Consider the following 23,408-nt stretch of genomic DNA (forward strand, 5'->3'; position numbering starts at 1 on the left):
GCTTTATATCTTAGCACAGAAAACAAAATAATCCAATGACATCTTTATTATTAATGTATATGATTTCATCAGACCATGTATTTTTTTAAGGCATGAATTGTTATTTGAGGAAACTATAAATATATATATACGCTACATGGACGGTTCTCTGGACTGAGTTGTTGGATTTGTCGAGTTAGTTACCAAAGTCTGGGTTTCAACAACATCCTATTCACAATATATACTTAGTACACTTTCTATATATACAGTCTGACAAATATGAGGACCTTTCATCAACTACCTTCAATTTAAAAAAGCATCATAATATTACAATCCTGAGCACCTATAATCCTATAAGGCAGTCTTCATTGTCTTTTTACACTTTACCTACAGGTTCAGAAAGGCTGTACACTTACACTGTACCTGAAACACAGACATCTACTTCCTCTTTGTAAAATAACCAGTGGTATGTGCTGTATCCTTTGCCATGCTTGCTCTTTCAAACAAGTTTCGACTAAGACAAAATAGATAACCACAAGGCTACTGTGGTTACATATCAAAGGAAACACCCCCTGAGCACAACAACAGGAAGCTGAAAACAGTCTGCAGGAAGAGAGCGCGAGATGGGAAGATCAGATGACATCATGAGGAGAGGGCGACTGGTTGGGCGGCTGCTCGCTGCCTGGTGGGGAGGGTCTGGGAGGCGGTCCAGGGGGGAAACTGTCACACACATGTCGTGGTGGAAGATATCCCATATGTTGAGGGAGCGGCATTGGAGCTCTGGGAAACATTCCAGGGGGAAGTGGCCCTCGCACTAGAGGAAATGGTGCTAAAGGTTATCAGTTTGTACCAAGACAGTATACATAAAATTTAAATAAAGGTGTAAAAAAAAGAATCCCAAGTAGCTGAGTCCTAACTTGTAATAAATCAAATTAAAGTGTAATAATAATGATCATATTTTATCAATTTGTACTAGGACACTGCCAAATAATCAGACTGAAAACTCTGAAATGATGCAGCCTTTTGTACAAATTCCCATGAATGTATATAGATTAAATAATTTAATAAATAAATGTGTAAAAAAAAATCCATATAGCTGAGTCCTATCATGTTATAAATCCAATGGCAAAAGTTAAAGTGTAATAATAATAATAATAATACTCAAACTTCTAAATTGATTCTACCTCATATTTCCATTAAAATATATATATTAATTAATTAATAATGCATATAAAAATCCAAGTAGCTGAGTCTTATTTTGTAATAAATGAAATGGCAAAATTAAAGTCTAATAACAATAATAATTTATCAATTTGTACTAGAACACAAAACTGAAGTGATGCAGCCTTTTGTGCACACACACACATCTATATATATACACACACACACACACATTCATATATATATATATATATATATATATATATATATATATATATATATATATATATATATATATATATATATATATATATATATATATATATATATATATATTAGTTAAATTGAGCTAAAAGTTAAGTGTAGTAGTAATGTTAGTTTGAACTAGGACAGTGTCAAATAATAAGCAAAATAGCAAAGATTGAATAATAATAAATTACTAAAATAATTAGTAACTACTAAATAATATTAACCAATAATAATCAACTTATCAAATCAAATCATTTATCCAATTTATTTATATTTTTTTCAAATCTAAATTATTTCCCAATAAATATGCTTTTCATTTGCAAAAAAATCCTCACATTTCAGAAGCTAAATTTGCTCCAAATGCACTTACACTTTGTCTTTAATCTGACATTTCAACAAAAATTTCCACCTGCACAAGTGGAAAAAGTGAACTTACTGCCCATGGGGGGAACTCCTGGCCCACGAGGGGGAAAGAACTCCGGAGGTCCATAAGGGCCCCTGTGTGGGAAACGTGGGTCCCTAGGGTCCATCGGTGGAGGTATTCCCATTAATGGGGGACCCGGAGGAGGTCCCATTCTTGAATCTGGATCCGGGGGCAATCTCATGTCACCAGGCATCGTGTGAGGACCCTGTGAGAAGACACATTTCAGTTATGGCTGTGTACAAAAACTCCATCGAGTGATATAGTACAGAGAGGTTTACTCACTTCTCTGCTCTCATTCTCACTGATAGATGAGCTGTTTCTTAGAAATGATGGATCTGAAAAAGAAAAGCAGAGAGAGTAAATAATTTAAGGATCTGTGAGCCAAAGTCTCAATCTTACATTTTCATTTTCATTTAATTCTTGATGATTGTTGTAAAAAAAGTGCTTAATCATGCTTTGATAATGCCATTACATGAGCTACATAAAAACAAGTCAGCAGGGAGTTTCTGCCAATAATGGTACTCGAATTACCATGGGAATATGGAGCTCAGTTTTTCCCTATTATTTATGATGTTAGGCTTGTATATATAAGTCATATGGGCTATTTATAATTCTACAGTTACAGTTGACCTTTAAGAGAAGCAGAGGAGAAGTCAAACATATTGTAGAAGAGGTCACATGGAAAGGCTCACCTGATTTGTCACCCAAATACGGAAATCTAGGAGGCAAAGGACCCATAGGATACAGACCTGGAGGAGGCCTTCTATATGCCAAACCTGGATCTGGGAGAGGGTGACCTAAACATATTAAAAAAATACATTAATTTAGTTAATTAATTATTATTATTATAACTAAATCCTAGAGCCTTTTGAATGCATATTATGGCATCAGATAAAGTAACACTTTATTTTACAGTTTCTTTGTTACATATGTTACATGTACTTACCATAGTAATAACAGTAAATTATGCATAATTACATGCAAATAGCCCTCAACCAAATCCTAATCCTACCCTAACCCTATAGTAAGTACATGTAGTTAATTAATATTACACAGTACTTGAATATATAATTACACTGTAACAATGACACCTTAAAATAAAGTGTAACCTATTTATTTATAAAATAAAAAATTATATAAATATAACTAAACACTACAACCTTTCGAACACATTGTACATTACGGTTACACTTTATTTTAAGGTGTCCGTGTTACAGTGTAATTATACATTTAAGTACTGTGTAATAATAATTAACTATAAGGTTAGGATTAGAATTAGGGTTTGGTTAAGGTTAGTTGCATGTAATTATGCACTATTTATAATAATAATTACTATAGTAACTACATTGTTCCCTGCATTACAAATACAAACTTAAGTTATTATACATCTAAAACTAATTGGCTGATGAACACAGAGGATGCAATGGTAATGATGCACTACACACGATGTAAAACCACCACTGTAGGTTTGGCCATGATGATAATGACATTAAAAAATACAGTGATGTCCTGTGCTCTTCACGCCTGCAGTATGAAATAACTAATGCCTGCGCTGAAGCGACAGTATTAGGCCCAGCAGTGAGGAGCAGCAGGGGGCAGTGGGACAAAGCCTGACGCACTGGCCAAAAACGCAGAAACGTCTAGAACAAAGAAGGCCCAGTTCTGCGACTCTTCAATGAGCTGTGCGGCTGAGTCAGCGCTTCTCAGCGACCTCTGAATAACTGAGTTTGAGCTTCAGTAACAGAAACACCTTTATATGAGCCTCACTTCACACAGTTGGCTAAATTACAGGCACAAGACAGTTCAATAATTGGTATTCAGAAATAAATAGCAAACTGACACTGCCTCATTGTTTGCATACTGTACATTTTTGAAGCATTAATTTTTTCAATTCAATTTCGGTAACACTTTACATGAACTAACAATGAACAAACCATTTGTTACAGTATTTATTAATCTTTGTTAAAATAAAAATACAGTCGTTCATTGTTTGTTCATGTTAGTTCACAGTGCATTATGTTAAAGGAGCCGTATGTAAGATTGTGGCCAAAACTGGTACTGCAATCACTTTCAAATTACTGTAGAGCGGTGTATCCCCTCCCCCTCCCCCCTGACTCGAGGTTGCCAGATAGGCTGCAGGATCCAGCAGGAACATAGGCTGCTATGTAGCTGTGGTAACTAGAGCAGAGCTGGCAACCCGGATGCCGAAACACTACTGACTTCGTGATTGGTAGATAGGTGGAGGGTGGCGCTTCAGGCCAAAACACAACATGACAACATCAACATCAGTTGAGGGCTGCAACTTCACTTTTTAAATGACAATATCCTGGCCGTACTACTGTTGTCAGTGATATAAGTATTTGAAATGAACATGATTTCTTAATGTCTAGTGACATATCAGGGCCATTTTATGATGAATTGAAATACATTTCTTACATACAGCTCCTTTAATGTTAACAAATGCAACATTTGATTTTAATAAAGTATTAGTAAATGTTGAAATGAATATTACCTAAGATTAATAAATGCTGTAGAAGTATTGTTCATTATTAGTTCATGTTAACTAATGTAGTTAACTAATGTTAATTAATGAACCTTGTTGTAAAGTGTTACCTCAATTTCAATTCAAGTCAATTTGAAATATTAGTAAAAATGTCTTGCATTATAATTAGTTTCACACAACCATTTCCTCCCTCTCGCTGACTGTCATAAATGAACAGGCGGTTTTTGCTATACTTTACCTTTAAGACTATGCATGTAAATGACCTGTTACGATTGGCTAACCTCAGCGTATATGTAAAAATGAGAACTTATATTAATGTGCCCATGGTTCTTGACTTTTGAGAGCTAGAGAAGTATTTCCTCCTGCTACAGGACAGCCAGAGCAGTGGGAACATCACTGTACCTGGAGGGCCGGGAGGGCCCCTGCGTTCCCTGTCCCAGGAGGGAGACAGTGAGCCACTATCAGAGTGAGGGCCACTCCGCTCAAAGTCTGGCCCACCACTAGGGGGCTCTACCATGCCTCGGGATGCTGATTATGTGACAGTGAGAGTGAAGGAAGATGAATGGAGTGGAGAGACAGCACATCCAAATATTTGAGGAAGTTAAGAATGGAAAAGGGAGGAAAGGGAGACAACCCACAAAATATTAACGAGGTAACAAAACATGAAGAGACTCGACTATATGCAAACTTGGGGAATGGTTTGTTGCCCACGGTTTAGTGTGCGTTTTGTACCGTAAAAAAAATGGCACTGGTACATCTCAGGTGTTTAATTATTATTGATATGCAATAAATAACCTAAAGAGGATAAAAAATGAATAGATACTAATAGTCACTTGAGCAGTTGTAAAGATGGTACTGGATATATCAATTATATTCCTGTGATGGTGCTGAGGATGAAGCTGAATTTACAGAAGCCATCAGAAATAGCCACGTATCAAGCATTTACCAAACCAAAGCAAAGCAAAGCAAACCGTGAGAAATCAGACCCGTTACCCTTAATGCAAACATGTCAACTATATTTTATGGGAACATGCAGTTTTACAGGATTCATGAAGGTGATACAAACACACACACACAAAATACAGCAAGATAACCTTGCTAAACTAAAGACTGAGAATTCAATGAATAAATCACATTGCTCATACTAGCTAAGAGACATTTCCCAGAATATATAAGGAAGGGATTTGTGTATATCACCTCTGCCTGGACCCATAACAAACTGAGGTGAGAGTCGAGGGGGGCCGTCCATTAGTGTAGGAGGGGACAGGAAGGCCCGTGTTTCTGAGGATGGTCGGCCAAGAGGAGAGGGTCCATATGGAGATCTTTCATCTTAGACATGGAGAAATGCATCTCATGTTTAATACCATTTTAAACAGAGAGACATGTACTATGCAAGGGAAATGCAGAGAATCTGACCTCTAAATAAAGGTCTGCCTTCTCGTATATCCTTATCAAGAATATCGACTTTAAATTGGGCATCAGTCAGCCTGTAATTGTAAACACATTCATATGAATGAATAAATGCTGCTTCTCTTGTATAGAAAACACTAAAGTAAAGTAGTCTCTAGCCAATCTCACCTCTGGCGGAGATGAGCGTTTTCTCTCTTGACATCAGCCAGGTCTCGATCCGCGGCCCTCGCGGCTAGCTATAACACAGACAATTCAGAATACAGAGAGTATCAGACACAAAATACATCTGTAAGCTACTGACAACTGATATAGATCAAACTTAAGTGGTCGGAAAACAACTTACCCAGTTATCATGAGCCTTTTTCTCGTGAGACGTTATCTGGTAGAAAAAAGAAAAATGTATATAATGAATATTACTAAAAAAACAACAACAGGATATTATAAATTGGTCAGGTTTTTAACATTTTAAGATGCGTCTAATTTGTAGTCAAAATATTTGTATAATAAATATTTATTTTAAGTGTGTCACCTGATTCTTATAATAATTTTAAGTGTGTCACCTGATTCTTATAAGCTTGTGAAGTCCGGTCCAGTTCCTCCTCTAGTTCTTTGGCTCGTTGTCTATTTAAACATAGTGAAAGAGACTATAATGTAAACTTCCTGTTTTGGTGAACATCCATCTTGCATTATGTTTCCTGCCTTTCTCAGAGCACATTTCCTTTTATTTTAACACATACTCAAACATAATTAACGCGACTTCCTCATGTGTGCTAAACAAGTTGCTCTCACCTATAAGTGACGAGCCCCTCTGCAGCGAGACTGATCTTTTTGCCTGCCTTGTTGAGCTTCTCCTCCTTCTGCGAACGTTCCTTCTCCTCCACCGTCAACAACCTGACCAGAGTTTAAGAAATAATTGAATTATTGGCATTAGTATTTTCATTTCCATTGAAAAAAGAGACTGCAAAGTGCAAAGACAATGAGTGGAAGATGAAGTTTGTGTTTTATGAGATGCAGCTTCTGTGCTCCGGTCCAAACCTGTGCAGTTTGAGTTCATTCTCCTGGTACATCTCCGTCATGATCTGGAGTTTCTGCTGGAGTTTCTGGCTTTCACTAGAATAGCTGACACTCTCTGACTCCAAGACCTCCTTCTGCCCCTCAAGTTGTTTGATCCCCTCTTAGAATACAGAGAAACAAGAAAACAAGTCTAATCTTCATTTAGAGTCTAAATGATACTGTTTGATATAATCAGGCTAAACCGAATAAGCTCCAGTTGCATTGCTCATCATACTATTTGCATAGTAATTGCTATCCTATAAAAAGATCTGCCAACCATTTCCTTTTGGCCATTCCAAGAGCAAGATTGAAAAGCAAAGGAGACTGTGCGGTTGCTGCACCAAAACTATGGAATAATTTGCCTCTGTATACTAGACATGCCCAAATCTAGACCTATTTTTATCATAAGGCGTTTAACACAGTATGAGAGCTGTTAAATGTTGTGTTTTATGTGTTTCACTTGTTTTATTGTGACCCTGTGTTGTACAGCACTTTGGCAAAAACCAGTTGTTTTCTTAAATGTGCTTTATAATTAAATTTGAATTTGAAAGCAAATCCATTGTGATCCAAGATAAGAATACAAATTAATCGGAAACAAAATCATAAGGTGCCTAAAGATCTTACCATGTATGAATGGGTCACATTGTCTTTCTACAACCAATCAAAACTTTTAAATCAACAAAAGAATATAGCAAATGAATAGTTGCATGCAGGAACCAAACTGTTTACCTAGGAGATCTTCTTTGGCTTTCATTTCATCTGCAAGTTTGGCGAACACCCTGTTTTTGTCCTCCTCCATGGACTTTAAGTCTGCACTCATCTGTGACAAAAAGAAGGACACACTTATTTATAGCATAATTTCTATTAGTATTCTGGATGTAGACAGGCGTTATTCATTTAATCTGACACATAAAGGTTGTGTTTCAAAACCTAATGAGCTGCCATCCTAGACATCATGTTTGGCAGTCATATGTGCCATCTAGGTGGTTCACTATGTTTGAGACAACCAGGATGTAAGTAGGAATACCTTGGCTGCTTCAATGAGTTTCTGTACTTTTTGCTTCTTATGGGACTCTGCAAGCATAACAAAATTCATGAGACGATACTTCAAGACTTGACTTAAAAACAGACTAACAATATTCCCACCTGAACTGTCTCCATTCTCAGTTCCAGCTGTATTAGTGCTGCCATCAAAGCTGCTCTCGTCCTCAGAATCCCAATCTCTCATCTTCAAAAGGCACTCTGTCAGGGACTGATGTAAGAAAAGAAAAAGACAAACAGATTTTTAGAAATGCAGTTTTACTGAAATGCGGTTTTGGGTACAAGACTGTGTGGACGGACCGATCTATCGGTGGACAAACCAATATATATGACACTGTGTGGTTGAAAAAACTGTTTGTGAAGCTGTTTATAACTTTACAAAGGGCTCCAGACTGTCACCAAATGGTCGCATTTTCCGACCTTTTTTCCTGCCGGTGCGTCAAAGTGGTCGCACTGGTGCCACAACCTTATTGCCCAACTGATAAAAGCTGTATTAATAATCATACCTACTGCAAGATCCAATGAGAAGCATTCAAATTTGCACAATTCTCTATTATAAACTGAATCGGAACAAACAGCACTGACATAGTAACCAGGAGAAACACTGTGCCATGAACGAACAAGTTATAGAAGGCTTTTCAATCCACAAATCACAAACATTCACCATGGTATTGAGACATGGTATTGTGGCAGAAATAGTTGAATGTTTTTACATTATTCATCTCAGGGTTCGAATCTTTTGAGATTAAAATGTAAGCACATTTCAAGGGCTTTCAAGTGCTTCACACTTTTTCCAGCACTTCAAAGCTCTAAATATAACATTTTAATGTTATTTTTAATGTGATGATTTGTAAAACTAAATGTTTGAAGACGTAGGAAAAAGAAGACTTCGTGGCAAACACCTTTATTTATTTTTTTAAAAGACATTAAATTACCACTATAACCAGTAGATGGCAGCAGAGGAGCACTTATTGACTTTAAAAAGTGGGAAGTCTCATGAAAAACAAAATCTTTTTGTCAAATTGTGACCGAATTACACAGAAAGCAAGTAAAGAGCGCTCCTTTAAGAATCACTGAAGCTGTTAGTCAGTTCAGTATGATACTATAGAACAATGGTACATTTAAAAGAAGAATATTTACATTTTCCCTATAAAAATGAGGTTTTTGTACATTACTGTTGTTAATAAAAGTAAATTTTTATCTGCATCTCAATTCCAGCTCAGTGTTTTACTGTCAAATTTCCAATAAACAAACATGCAATATCATTAGTAACTGCACTTATTAATGCAAAACAACAGTAATTTTCTGATTATTAATAAAACTTAATAAATAATATAATATTATCCCCCCAGCACCACCAAATCAGGTGCTAGCACCACCATCTGTAGAACTGAGTGGCAGAGGTGCTACTGCTCTCAAATGCTAGTCTGGAGCCCTGTACACATGATAACTGCTCTCTCTGGATCAGCAGCAGCACCAACCAAGATTTATGTTTCGCTGTGATCGTACTTGTCAAAGGCTTAATAGAAATAGCGAATCGTTGTCATTTAGGAATAAGAAATACGCGGGTGTTTGAACCGAGATCGCGATTTATTCTCAATTAATCATGCAGCTCTAATATATATATATATATATATATATATATATATATATATATATATATATATATATATATATATATATATATATATATATATATATATATATATAATGAATTTAAATATCCACAATATTGTGTACATCTAATTTGTTATCAATTTATTATATCACACACACTACCGTTTGGAGTTAGTAATATATCTTTTTTTAAAGAAATGTATTATTTTATTCAGCAAGGATGCATTAAATTAACGAAAAGTGACAGTAAAGACATTTCAAATAAATGCTGTTCTGTTTTAGGAACATTGATAATAATTAGAAATAGGGATGCATCGTTTAATTAGCACTTCTCCGATGGCATGTTTTGATTTATTTCGTGCACACAAGGTGGATAAGCTACAACAGTCAGCTGTGTGGACACTAGCTCTGAATTGTCAATATTCATTTCTCGATTTTAATCTGAAATTATATGGTTTCTGAAATCTAAATCTATCTAAAATCTATTTTCGGTTGAAGCCTGAACAAAATTTCACTAAACATTTGTTGCACGCCTGCCAGCCATCCAATAATCGTAAAAAGCTTTGCCCTTTGTTACTTTTAATATGAAGCAAAGTCTCAACTTTAAAAAATTTCGATTTTTATATGAAATTCAAATAATTTTTTTTATTTTGGCATTCTTTAATACGGCATGACAGATCACTGTAGCCTCCTTAGTTCAGGCGGCAGCATGGATCAAACGTATGTGAACCGATCATCTTTTCTCCTCTTTACTACTAGTTAGCACGAAATAAACATGGGTGAACACCAGAAGGTATGTTGAAAAATACACTACAACTTACCGAAATGAATCCGGTCTCATGTAATCACTCAATTCGTGCATCAACCGGGAAAAGACGTCAATAAAACAGCTTGTAGGCTATACAATGTCACTAAATGTTAACCCCAAGAAAGCTATTCAATGTTCATGAACTCATTAGTTAACAAGAAAAAAAAAAAAAACATTTTGCTTAATATATGCAACTGTATTACATATTCATTACATTTTTACTTAACCTATTAGTGATGTCTTCATTATTTAATGTATGAATGAATAAATCTGTCATGAAAACAAGTTATTACAGTTTATTGTCTTTTAAATGTTTATATTTCACCATCAAACTGGAGTAGAAACAATTCTGCTATTAAAAAGTTGATATAAAAACGGCATCATGTGCAGTTTAAATGTTTGTACTCAGTTTTAGCTATGAGTGTGTGATTAATTAATTGATTATTAATTGATTATTAATTTACGTTTTGGGTTTTTGGGCAAGTGCGTCTTAAAATTTAATTTCATTTCATGCATTTTCATTTCGGTGCATCCCTAATAATAAATGTTTCTTGAGCAGCAAATCAACATATTAGAATGATTTCTGAAGGAACATTTGACACTGAAGACTGGAGTAATGATGTTGAAAATGCAGCTTTGCCATCATAGGAGTAAATTATATTTTAAAATATATTCAAATAGAAAACAGTTATTTTAAATTGTCAAAATATTTCACAATATTGCTGTTTTACTGTATTTTTGGTCAAATAAATGCAGCCCTGGTGAGTATTTCTTACAAAAACATTGTTAAAAAATCTTACCAACTCTTACAAAGTTTTGAACAGTGGTGTAAATACTGGCGTATATACTTGACAAACCCATACTAGTCAACTTCTATTCTGGTGTCGATGTGTTTTTACCTTGATGCGCTCGTCTTTATTTGTGCAGTCCTCCAGCATGCCAGAATGAGATCTTTCACACATTTTCATCTCCTCCTCCAGCTCACCGAGGCGTTCACCCCAGTCCTCTGCTTCTTGCACAAGCTGTAGTGGTGATGGCCATACATACACGCATGGTAAATGTAAGCCATGAAACGTCTTGCATTACAATGATTTTATAACAGTTATGTTAAAGCTTGAAAATATATACATTTTTTCTCTCTAAACTAAACACACAAACACAAATCTCACCTGTGCTTTACTCTCGAGGAGCATTGCATGCTCTTCTTTGGCCGCCTGCAGGTTTTTCTGTAGTCTCTCTGTGTTGATCTCATGAATCTTCAGTGTTGTGTTGTCCTGCACATGAAAATACAGGTAACAGTATAGAATTACAAATGACAATTATTGAGGAATATGACTGAAATATGCATCATCTACATAGTCAATACCTGTTCTAACTGTGACTTTCGATCCTTAGCTTCCTCTTCTAAATTACTTAAAATCTGCTCAAGTTCAGCAAGCTGTAAAACAGAAATAAAAGCCATTTAGACAGATTCAAGCAACATAACGTGCATCTGTGTGTATGACAACATTACCTGATCCTCTTGTTGTTTTCTTGCTTTGTTTTGTTGGGACAGTTCTTCTTGTAGCCTCTTAACTTCCTTTTTTATCTGAGCATTTGACTGTTCAAGCTTCTTTGACGACACCTAAGGGCAACATAATTGGACAAGGGTCAGGTAACAAGTGAAGTGGTCAGGGAGACAAGTGCCTCTATTATGCTTTACCTTTCATTCAGTGTGTGATATAGCTGTTTGTGAACGTAAAAGGTCTGCAAAGTTTTAAAGGTCAAAGTGCACAACAAATAAAGTTATCGTCTCCTAAGAATAGAAAGAAATAGAAAGAATAGATTCTGAATTGCCGAAATGAGTTGTCACCAATTCCAGTCTCATTTCCTGCATAATGTCCACTTTCCGTCTATAGTCTTCATTGGCTGTCCGCGAACAACATCTATTTTGACCCGCCCTCAAACACTGTAATTGAAGCTGCGGGCTAAAAAAGTTTGGTTTGTGTTGTCGACATGTTGAAAAGATGCTGTGTTTTGCGCTGCAAAGCAAATCCACTTTGCATGAACTTCCAAAGGATGAGGACTTGAATTGATACGGTAAAACTGACGCCATTGTTACTGTTCGTATAACTATGTATACAACTGCTGAGGAAGTAATTTGGTAATGGTCATTTTGTTTTCGAAAAGCACTGTAGGCGGTAGACCAATCACAACAGACTGAGCCGTCTGACCAATCAGAGAAGAGCAGGCTCTCAGAGAGGAGGGGTTTAGGGAGACCGGATCCTTGATCAAGCCATTTCAGACACTGTGAGAAAAGAGGTGATGCTGCATTGTATATTATGAGAAAATGAAAATGAACGTGTTTTTTTGACCTTGGATGCATGTAAACCTATTGTTGGAAACCTCCAAAACAAAAACAGGAACCTTTAAAATAGCATAATAGGGGCACTTTAAACATTAGTGGCTAAGTAATTGCATGTTTTTTTTTACAAACAGGTTTGAGTGGCAACTATGTGTAATACAATCTCAATTGCACTTTATTTTACAGTACGTGCACTTACGTTTACTTACAGTGTACTTACCTAAGAAAGTACTAGATAATATAAGGTAACTACATGAGTTAAGGTTAGGTTTAGGCACACACATAATGATCGTCTTTACCTCTAAACTGTCATTTTCTGCAGCTTGTGCAGACATGCCATTGTTCTGCAGTTTGGACTCTAGTTTGTCAAACTGTTGAGACAGACAGACAGACAGCATTGTTTAGAGTAGGGGTTCATGCAAGGCATATACATAGTTTCTTGTACAAAGACCCTTTCATATTTAAAATATGATAAATATGTTTAAAATATTATTCAAAAAATTATTTTGTTAGGTCACTATCAAGTCAAATTATTGTCTTTTCTACCCATTATAGTACCGTACTGTTAAACTCATTATTTACTTATTTATTTCTTTATTTATTTAAATCTATTTTTATCTTCATTTCTATCACAGTTTGAAATGAAGTGTATAACATGGCATTTCTCACCTTCTGTTTAACCTCACTGAATGTCTCCAGCACTTTGCACTTTTCATCAAGCAGTTCAGCAACTTTATGTGCCATTTGCTTTTCTTTACCTGCAAAAAAAGCCAACAGCCAGGAGGATCAATTGAGAGCTGACAGTAAGTATCAGTTAAACAGATAATAAGGTTTAAAGAAAAGAGCCAATAAGATAAAGAAATGGGAAAACACCCACTTGCATATAGTCGACTTTTCATCTGCAGAACAAAATAGAAAAAGCTCATGATTACTTGGTGAAATGAAGACATTCATAAAGTTTTATTGTGATTCTTGAGCAGAAATGCCTGACTTACAGAATGAATGAATCTGCAGCTGAACAAAAGCAGTGTGCATAAGCCTAAAAATCCTGTGAAAACCACAGCTTCCCATGGAAGTCCATATAAGTCAGGGCCAGGCCGTATATCGTCAGGAAGTGAAGACACAACCTAAAACATAAGTTAAACAGTTATACTGATTCTCAAAAAAATTAAGTATAAAATATAAACATTTATTTCCCTTTGTCATACACACATACATACAAAGTGAACACAAGATTTTAAACGGGATGTCCTATAGATAACCTAACACCACTTTCCTATGATGATACCTTTTAGACCTAATAGTAGCTTCACATAAACTTTTATCACTTCTAAAAAATAATAATAATTCATATCACAAAAATCGACTAATTTGCAAAGAAAATATTTTAGCACTTTTTACTTTACTGTTACACCACCTGACATTAACTCATTAAATTAATTAAATTAAAATCTAATTAAAATTATATAAAGGACTATAACAACCTACCACGTGTTTAAACTAAAATATTTCTCAATTTTATTTCTCAGACATCCTCATTTGTCATTGGCCATCAGTAACTGACCAAAACCAGTGCCACTGGAAGATGTAAAAGAACAATATACACTACACAATTTAAACCGTTATAAACTGGTAAATAAAGTCAGCTGCTGTAGATCTGTAAATAATTACGTTTAATAAATCAACGATAAAATAAGCTGAAATGAGCAACGAACCAGATGCATCAATGCTAACCAGCTATATGCCTTAATATAGAGCAGTTTACACATTTAAAAGCCAGCATACATCTAGTTAATACTACACTCAAGTAAATTATGTGTACTATGATAGTTAACTTAGAAATATATGTGACACCTGCTGACAGCTGCCACACATACACACTAAAGCTGTTTCATCATTCACACACTGACACATACATCTTTGATTTTCTCCACCGCGAGTGTGTAGTAAATATTCGCTGCTCCTTTCATGTCAGTCGCTTCTGTGACGACCGACTCGGCCTGAAATTCGTCTGCCATGATTATATTCAAACTGAGTTCTTCTTTAATCTGTTAATTTATCTGTTGTTATGCCATGGTGCCGCCGGATGCTGCTCTACACTGCTAGTGCGCATAGAGGAAGAGCGCACTCTTCCTTTTCAGGGGGGATTCTTAACGCATAAGAGCTTGTGTCGGTAAGATTTAAGTAGGACACTTGATATATTTGTTTGAATGTTTTTTAAAAGATAAACATATGTATTTTGTTCATATAAACAGTATTTTGCTTTTATGTGAAAAACTGCAAATTCCACAAAACATTAATACCCCCTATAAGGGTCATGGTTTCTTCCACACGTCACCAATTGCTGAATGCCACAACGTCCCGTTCGTGTTTTAAAGTGACAGACTTACTTAGCGACACTGAGGAATTAGTCAATAAGCATTCACGAAAAAAAAAATATTTGTCATGGGCTGGTTATTAAACGTCTATAGTTTTGGTTTGTGGGTAAGTATGTTTCATTAGTGGGTGTGTCAGGTAAATATAATATATACCTCTATAAACAAAGTCACTGAACTATAGAGACCGGTTGAGCAGCTCAAGTCTGTCTGGATTCGACTTATCTCAAAATGACTACTTAATTTACTTTCTAAGTATTTAGTTATATAAAAGTAGTACTGAAAAAATAAATAAAAGTAAAAACTGTTAAATATCATTAACTTGGCTTGAGTGCGAAATATGACACTGTTTGGCGACAAGTCAAGACAGAAAATAGACTGTAGTCGTCGGCAGTTTCCACGAGGTACACAAAATATGGCATTTGAACAAATAGTGGCTTCAGATTATTTCTTCTCAGTATTATATGGGATAATCAGGAGATAAATAGCCTAGGCCTACTGTACATTTACTGTACTGTACAGTACATTTACTGTATAGGCTAGTTAAAAACACTGATTTAGGTGATTCTGTAATTGTCTAACAACAAACATAAAATAATGATCATCATTAAAAAGTTAATTTTTAAAAAAATTACTAGAATAAATAGAATATCAATTCAATAATTTGTATAAATTATGACATTGTATTATTTAAATTGTTATACAGTCAAAAAGGGATTGGTCAAAATCATAATTTTAAAAGGCAAAAACAGACATTTAAGGTGTTTAATCACTTAAAAACACTAGCTATATTTCACATTAGGTTAATTTGTTGATTTGCCTTTAATATGAAAAGAAAGAAAAAAAACACACACCAAATGTACCCTTGCCTAAAATAGCAGGATACTTTTCCTACACCATTTCACATGAAGACTTACCTTGTCCACAATAGATGCAATTTCATTAATTGTGACTTCAACAAATACTGCCATTTGATAAAATTTCCCTTCACCTGTCAAAAAGAACAAAAACATACATAAGTGTTTAACATTTACTATTTTAATAGGGTGAAATGTCATTATGTAACGCCTCAAAAGTAATTTATTCATAATTGTTTTGGAACAACAGGTGGATGAGTAAATTATGACAGTGATGACAAAATTTTTATATTTTTATTTTAGGATGATATAAAAAAAAGTGATTACCGTTCTGTGATTCAACATGCTCCTCAGAGATTAGACCATGGTTTTGGGAAGTAGTTTTCTTGATTTCAGAAGATACCCAATCCTCATGCTTTCTTATTTCCTGCTCATCAGTCTGAACATCCTCCACATTAGCTCCACTCACTGAAAGGTTCTCCTCTGTGACTGGCTCATTTTGAGGGTTGCTCAAGTCATTTATATCAGATCTGTCTTGGGTATCTTGATTATTTTTAAGCTCTGTTGAGGAGATTAGTGTATTCTTATTCACATCTAGACATGCTTCATGAACACAGCCATCTTCGCTGATCCCTGTGATGAAAGAGAGGGAACATTATAGAAAATGACAACTTTTACACCATAACTCAAAGAGTAAGATCACAAAACCTAGATTTCCCATCAATCACATATGCAAAAGTTTATGTCCCATGCAATATTCACCAAAATTATGAAATCTCATGAAATCTCATCTCAAAATGCCATGCTCTTAAGGAGTTATTTTTTTTTAATGATCAGTTTCGAATCATCAGTACCTGGGCTTTCTACACTGACTTCTGTTATCACTGGTGAATATTTCTCTCTTAGAGTAGATAAGAGGGTATAGAGTTTTTGTAGTGCTGGGTATTCATTAATATTATTCTTGCCAGGAAAACTGTTATGTTGTTGATTACGTCCTTTTGTGTTCATTTTCATATGGTATTCCAATAGCTGTTCAAAGTCACTGAGTTCTTCAAGATCTGTATTAACTTGGCCTGCATCCGTGTTTCCTAGTTTGGAATCCAGCCAAGATAACTTGTGGTCTCCGAATAAATCTAAAAGATCTTGAATATTCTGTTCACTCAGATGAGGATATAAGTTTGTATATTCTTTAGAAGTTTCTGTAGAATGGTTGACAGTCTTTTTTTCTTGAATTTCAGGGCTTCCAGGCTGCTCTTCATCACCCTGTTCCTCTTTATCTTCCGACTGCACCGCCATGTCACTATCATCACTTTGATCCCAGGTGGCACCAGTGTCACTTTCCTGCCTTTTCGTGACACTTTCTGAATCAGTTTGATCCTCCATATTTGCAGTGTCAGTCTCCTCTTTGTGTTCAACACTCTGATTTTGAACAAGCATATTATTAATACTGCCACCCTGAACTGGGTCATTCGCCGAGAAGATATCATCTGTTAATTTTGTTTCTTTGGAAGTGGTATAGTCACCTGGTTCTTCAGTACTAACAGCGTTAAGAATTGTATCAGTGTCTGCATTTTCTGGTAAACTGAGATCATGACCACCATCTTTTGAATGAGTAGATCCATCAGATGTGTTCAGTGATGGGCTTTTTGTATGGGTTTCCTCTATCAGAGTCTCGTTTGTGATTTGTGTGTCACCCTTTAGCTCTTTTGTTTCAAAATAATTATCTGTAGGTTCAGAAACTCTACCTAATTCCTTTTGCTCTATATTCACTACAACCTCATCTGCATATTCACCTTCTGAATCAGTATCCTTAACAATACTAATATCTGCTTTTTGTATCTCCAGTAACACATCATGCGAGTCGCTGGTATTGTCCATGTCATCATCTGTGGCGTTTGGGGCTGAATTTGGCTCAAGGTCTGTATGTAGATTTTCTTCACTAATAACAGCTGATTCATCGGTTCCAAGAGTGGGAATATGAGAAGTTCCTTCATCAGAAGGCCTTATGTTTGTGTCCAGTTTATGTTTATTGCCCATTTCCGTTGCAAGAGCTTCTGAATCTGATAACTTTTCTTCGTAAAATGTGATGTTTTTTGATAATACTTCATCTAATTGTGCGTCATTTTTGTCCATAACTAACTCGTCATTTTTGTCCACAACTAACTCGTCATTTTTGTCCACAACTAACTCATGATTTTTGTCCATTATCAACTTGTCATTTTTGTCCATAACTAACTTGTCATTTTTGTCCATAACTAACTCGTCATTTTTGTCCATAATTAACTTGTCATTTCTGTCCATATCTACCTTGTCATTTTTGTCCATAACTAACTCGTCATTTTTGTCCATAACTAACTTGTCATTTTTGTCCATAATTAACTCGTCATTTTTGTCCACAACTAACTCATGATTTTTGTCCATTATTAACTTGTCATTTTTGTCCATAACTAACTTGTCATTTTTGTCCATAACTAACTCGTCATTTTTGTCCATAATTAACTTGTCATTTCTGTCCATATCTACCTTGTCATTTCTGTCCATATCTACCTTGTCATTTTTGTCCATAACTAACTCGTCATTTTTGTCCATAACTAACTTGTCATTTTTGTCCATAATTAACTTGTCATTTTTGTCCATAATTAACTTGTCATTTTTGTCCATAACTAAATTGTCATTTTTGTCCATAACTAACTTGTCATTTTTGTCCATATCTACCTTGTCATTTCTGTCCATAACTAACTCGTCATTTTTGTCCATAACTAACTTGTCATTTTTGTCCATAATTAACTTGTCATTTTTGTCCATAACTAAATTGTCATTTTTGTCCATAACTAACTTGTCATTTTTGTCCATATCTACCTTGTCATTTTTGTCCATAACTAACTCGTCATTTTTGTCCATAACTAACTTGTCATTTTTGTCCATAATTAACTTGTCATTTTTGTCCATAATTAACTTGTCATTTTTGTCCATAACTAAATTGTCATTTTTGTCCATAACTAACTTGTCATTTCTGTCCATATCTACCTTGTCATTTCTGTCCATAACTAACTCGTCATTTTTGTCCATAACTAACTTGTCATTTTTGTCCATAATTAACTTGTCATTTTTGTCCATATCTACCTTGTCATTTCTGTCCATATCTACCTTGTCATTTTTGTCCATAACTAAATTGTCATTTTTGTCCATAACTAACTCGTAATTTTTGTCCATAATTAACTCATCATTTTTGTCCATAACTAAATTGTCATTTTTGTCCATAACTAACTTGTCATTTTTGTCCATAATTAACTTGTCATTTTTGTCCATAACTAACTTGTCATTTTTGTCCATAATTAACTTGTCATTTTTGTCCATAACTAAATTGTCATTTTTGTCCATAACTAACTTGTCATTTTTGTCCATAACTAACTCATCATTTTTGTCCATAATTAACTTGTCATTTCTGTCCATATCTACCTTGTCATTTCTGTCCATAACTAACTTGTCATTTTTGTCCATAACTAACTTGTCATTTTTGTCCATAACTAACTTGTCATTTTTGTCCATAACTAACTCATCATTTTTGTCCATAATTAACTTGTCATTTCTGTCCATATCTACCTTGTCATTTCTGTCCATAACTAACTTGTCATTTCTGTCCATATCTACCTTGTCATTTCTGTCCATATCTACCTTGTCATTTCTGTCCATATCTACCTTGTCATTTTTGTCCATAACTAAATTGTCATTTTTGTCCATAATTAACTTGTCATTTTTGTCCATAACTAAATTATCATTTCTGTCCATAACTAACTTGTCATTTCTGTCCATAACTAACTTGTCATTTTTGTCCATAACTAACTCACCATCTTCTTTCGATGTTCCGTGGTCATCTTCAGCTAAACATTTTTCATTAATGTATTCTGATAATGCATCCACAGTCGGTTTCAAATTCAAATCTGCATTTACACTTTGACTAATTGTGACAGTCTTAATATGAGAGTCAATGTGCAAATCTGAAACATTTGATTCTTGTGTTTTTTGATAATGCAACTCATTATGAATGTCTGTCTCTGGCCGTTCAGATGTATCAGCACCAGCTTCAGTGTCTGTGCTAATTTGATCATCACTTTTGTGCGGTTTGATAGTGTCTAAATTGTCTTGATCAGACAGACTTTGTGTCAGCTTGTCCTCTGAAATGTCATCAGGCAAATCAGTCAATTTGATTTTGCTTTGAATAACATCAATTAAATGATTTGTAGATTTAACATCATCATCATTTTGGGTGTCAGATTTTTGAGAAAAGCCATCTGTTTCTCTAATGTCATCAGATGCAACACTGTCTTCTAAAGTCGTTGTTTCGTCGGATAGTGCCTGAGTTTCACTAATTAAATCAACATCGTCAACATCAGACATTTCTTCCTTTTTCAACTTCTGTTGCTCAAGAAAGTCCTCCTTACCTGAATCTACCTCCTTTGCTGTCTTTTCCTCATTACTTTGCATGTCTTGCTCCACCTCTCCCTCTAAAACATCAGCATTGTTTGCACTTTTACCTTCTTCATTTAAATTATCTGCTGACTTGTCTGTGCCGTCTTCTGTCATATTAGATTCTTCAGTGCTATCAAATGCAATGGTATCTTTTGTTTTATCAGATAGTGACTGAGTTTTACTAATCACATCATTGTCTATTGGGTTTGAGTCCTGCTCATCAATATCACTCAACATTTCTTCTTCTTGATCCTCGCTATTATTTTGTTCCTCATCAAAGTCTTCCTTAACAGGATCTTCTTCCTTTGCTGTCTTTTCCTCATCTCTCTTTACTATTGTGTCTGCCTGAAATGGAAGTTTAAGCACTGATGTCAGGCCGCTGACTGAAAATATGGACTCTGAGCTTGATTCTGACTCTTTGGTTTCTATGTTCTCAGTGTTTGTAGCGGATCCAGGGCTTCCTTCCTCAGACAAACTGTCTTTGCCTCCATCATCCTCATCTTGTTTAGTTTGCTCTTCTTTGTAAAGGTTTGTAATTCTGTTGTACATGTTGCCGTACCACCCCGTCTGTTCCTCTACTTTTTCATTTTCTGATCTCATGTTCTCCATGGGACCATCCTCATTCTCCACACTGTCATCAGGGTTGTTTTCATCTCTCTGTATTTTGTCATCCACATCCATGTTCTGACTGGGGTTAAGAATGCTTTGGTCCTCCATGTGTGTGTTTTCATCTGCCATCTCAGCTTCAGGTTTAGTTGCAGCTTGAGTATTGTCTTCACTAAAGCCCAAGACATCTCTACCCATAGTTATCAAGGAGCTAGACTCCTGAGATGAGGTGTCTTTATCATTTGCTGGGTTCTCAAAATTGTCCTGAGTGTCAGTCTTTAGATCCTTGTTTCCAAATCCAAAAGCATTGGTCAGTTCACCCCTGATCCAACCAAACGTTCCAGAGTTCGTCTTCTCCTCCACGTGGTTCTCCTCGATATCCATCACTATTTTTCTGCTTTTGAAGGATTCTTCACTGCTTTCATCCTGTGGTTCATCATTGCTTTGTTCATTCCTGCCAAACCATCCATTAACAGCAGAGCCTATCCATGAAGACCCACCTTTTTCTGTTGTCTCGAGGCTGTTTTGATCAGAAACATCTTGAACAGATATTGTTCTGGGTTCACTCTCTTCTCTATCAGTAGGTTTATCATGGACTTCATTGATATCGTTTTCTTGGGTTTCTTGTGTGAAATCTTCCAGATCATCAAATGCAGTGCTGTGCTCAATGACTGAACCATTTTCATCAAAGCAGATGAAGTCATATTCCTGAGGAGAGAATTTATGATTAATATTTATGTTCTTGGAAGACTCTTTTATAACCAAATCAGCATACAAGGAAGAATTAGATCATTCAGATTTCTTCGTCAACACACCGGCTAAGTTGAGTCAGATAGTTCTGTATACTGAAGTGAAAAATGATCTATTTCTACCTGATCCGAGCCTTAAAGTTTTGTAGTGACAGAAGTATTGACAGATCTTTTCCTCTGTATTGTGACACAGGCGAAATGGATTATCGAAAAAATTAAATACAATCTTAATTAAAAATGAAGGTTACAAGAAGGGGGTTTTCGCAGTGAAGCCATAGAAGAACTTTTTTTGGTTCCCCAAAGAACCTTACAGTAAACAGTTCATAAAATAACCATTATTTTCTTCATTTAAAGAACATTTTGATAATCTAAAGAACCTTTTTCAGTTACACTTTATTTTACAGTACGTGTACTTACCTAAGAAAGTACTGGATAATATAAGGTAACTACATGGGTTAAGGTTAGGTTTAGGGGTAGGTTCATGATTAGTACCTAGTTATTACCCAGTTATTGTATTTGCTATAATAAGTGTTTCGTCTGTACATGCGGAACAGGACTGTAAAATAAGTTTTTTTTTCCACTATAAAGAACCTTTGGTCCAGTGGAAAGGTTCTACTGATGGTAAATAAAGAACCTTTATTTTTAGGAGCGTAGGGTGGGAATCAATTGTAAGAAATTGGCGGGTTTTTCCAGACAAAATGATTGGAGAAATGTATTTTTTCTTTTCATTTCATTTCACCGGAAGACACCGTTATGATATTTTGAAGGTCAAAAAATTGTTGATTTGATTATATTAAATAATATTTTCAGCCTAAAACCAGTTAATGTAGATGCATCACATGAAGCATATTTGTTAGGTTACCTTATAAAACCTTTTTTTTTATTTTTATTTTTATTTTTTATACATTACCTGGGTCGGCACCTGGATTTCCTTTTTCTCATCAATAAACAGTTGATCAACTTTGATGGCATCTTTTGGGAACAATCCGGACAGCTTTTCTATCTGCAAAATGTAAAATATTAGGAATATAATGATAATATAATGTTTTTATTTATCAGTAAACTTAATAAGCTTAAAGAACATTAAACCCATACATGTATATTTTTAATTCATCAACAATTTAATTAATCAAGAACAGAACCAGAAAATGGTAGACTCACACTTCCTGCCCAGAGATCATTTCTTTTTCCAGTGAGTTTGTAGTAAACGGTGATCATATCCCCTTTTTTGAGGTTTAGAAAACGGCAGTCTTTAGCTGTATGGTCTCTCTGTGCCTGCACACGACTTATCATGCCTGAAGAAATGAGAAATGGAAAAAAAACCTCAAAGATAAGAAAGCATGACAATAACTTGCACATGAATCACATAATTGAAATATTTTGCACAAAGCCATATAATTATAAGATGAACAGGTAAACACACATCACAGTTTCAGTCTAATCTTTCCTTTTATGGTATTTAAATATAAATGATCAACTTACTTTCACATTCGGGGTCTCCACATAATTTGTAGTCTGAAATCAGTCCCAAACCGTGATGTAAAACGCCAAAGACAACATGAAACAAAATGAATGAACGCACAGCTGCCATGTTTAGATTCATCCAGCAATTCCCTTCATCTCAGTAGATCATATACATTTCAAAATCTAATAGTCAGAGGGAAAGCCAAGCTAAATCCCAGCTAAATGTCATTCCCTCTGTCTTGTCAGACAATGAGCCAATCTATGCAGATCACATTCTGACAAGCAGAGATTGGGTTAT

At 35.2% G+C, this 23,408-nt stretch overlaps 1 protein-coding gene across 5 annotated transcripts; it reads right to left on the reverse strand.

Moving 5' to 3' along the window:
- Positions 1 to 28: 28 nt before the first annotated feature.
- mia2 (MIA SH3 domain ER export factor 2) lies at positions 29 to 23,394 on the reverse strand. Of its 5 annotated transcripts, none has more exons than XM_084096874.1 (29): positions 23,129 to 23,394; positions 22,808 to 22,941; positions 22,557 to 22,649; positions 21,398 to 21,605; positions 16,149 to 16,454; positions 15,882 to 15,955; positions 13,585 to 13,716; positions 13,467 to 13,488; positions 13,259 to 13,347; positions 12,889 to 12,960; positions 11,759 to 11,869; positions 11,612 to 11,683; positions 11,415 to 11,519; positions 11,145 to 11,267; positions 7,926 to 8,031; positions 7,807 to 7,853; positions 7,509 to 7,599; positions 6,762 to 6,900; positions 6,516 to 6,617; positions 6,287 to 6,347; positions 6,070 to 6,105; positions 5,895 to 5,962; positions 5,733 to 5,803; positions 5,514 to 5,645; positions 4,719 to 4,844; positions 2,506 to 2,610; positions 2,096 to 2,148; positions 1,826 to 2,018; positions 29 to 793 (listed from the first exon to the last, which is right to left on the reverse strand). In XM_084096874.1, exons 1-29 carry the CDS (start codon positions 23,247 to 23,249, stop codon positions 612 to 614), a joined length of 3,174 nt encoding a protein of 1,057 aa, XP_083953000.1. In that variant the 5' UTR covers positions 23,250 to 23,394; the 3' UTR covers positions 29 to 611. The 5 variants fall into 5 exon arrangements, with proteins under 5 accessions (XP_083953000.1, XP_083952997.1, XP_083952996.1 ...); XM_084096871.1 differs by having other exon boundaries at positions 16,149 to 16,382; positions 16,676 to 21,605; XM_084096870.1 differs by having other exon boundaries at positions 16,676 to 21,605.
- Between the last annotated feature and the right edge of the window lie 14 nt (positions 23,395 to 23,408).

The sequence above is a fragment of the Abramis brama genome (genome assembly GCF_963993115.1).
Source record: "Abramis brama genome assembly, chromosome: 21".
Lineage (NCBI taxonomy): Eukaryota > Metazoa > Chordata > Actinopteri > Cypriniformes > Leuciscidae > Abramis > Abramis brama.

Excerpts from the sequence above, each read along its gene's own strand:
- mia2 (XM_084096870.1), bottom strand. The coding sequence starts at position 23,249 with ATGAATCTAAACATGGCAGCTGTGCGTTCATTCATTTTGTTTCATGTT. Across the intron at positions 15,956-16,148 it reads GCATGTTGAATCACAGAACG|GTGAAGGGAAATTTTATCAA; the intron begins GTAATCACTTTT and ends TCTTTTTGACAG. Across the intron at positions 6,106-6,286 it reads CACAAGCTTATAAGAATCAG|ATAACGTCTCACGAGAAAAA; the intron begins GTGACACACTTA and ends TTTTTCTACCAG.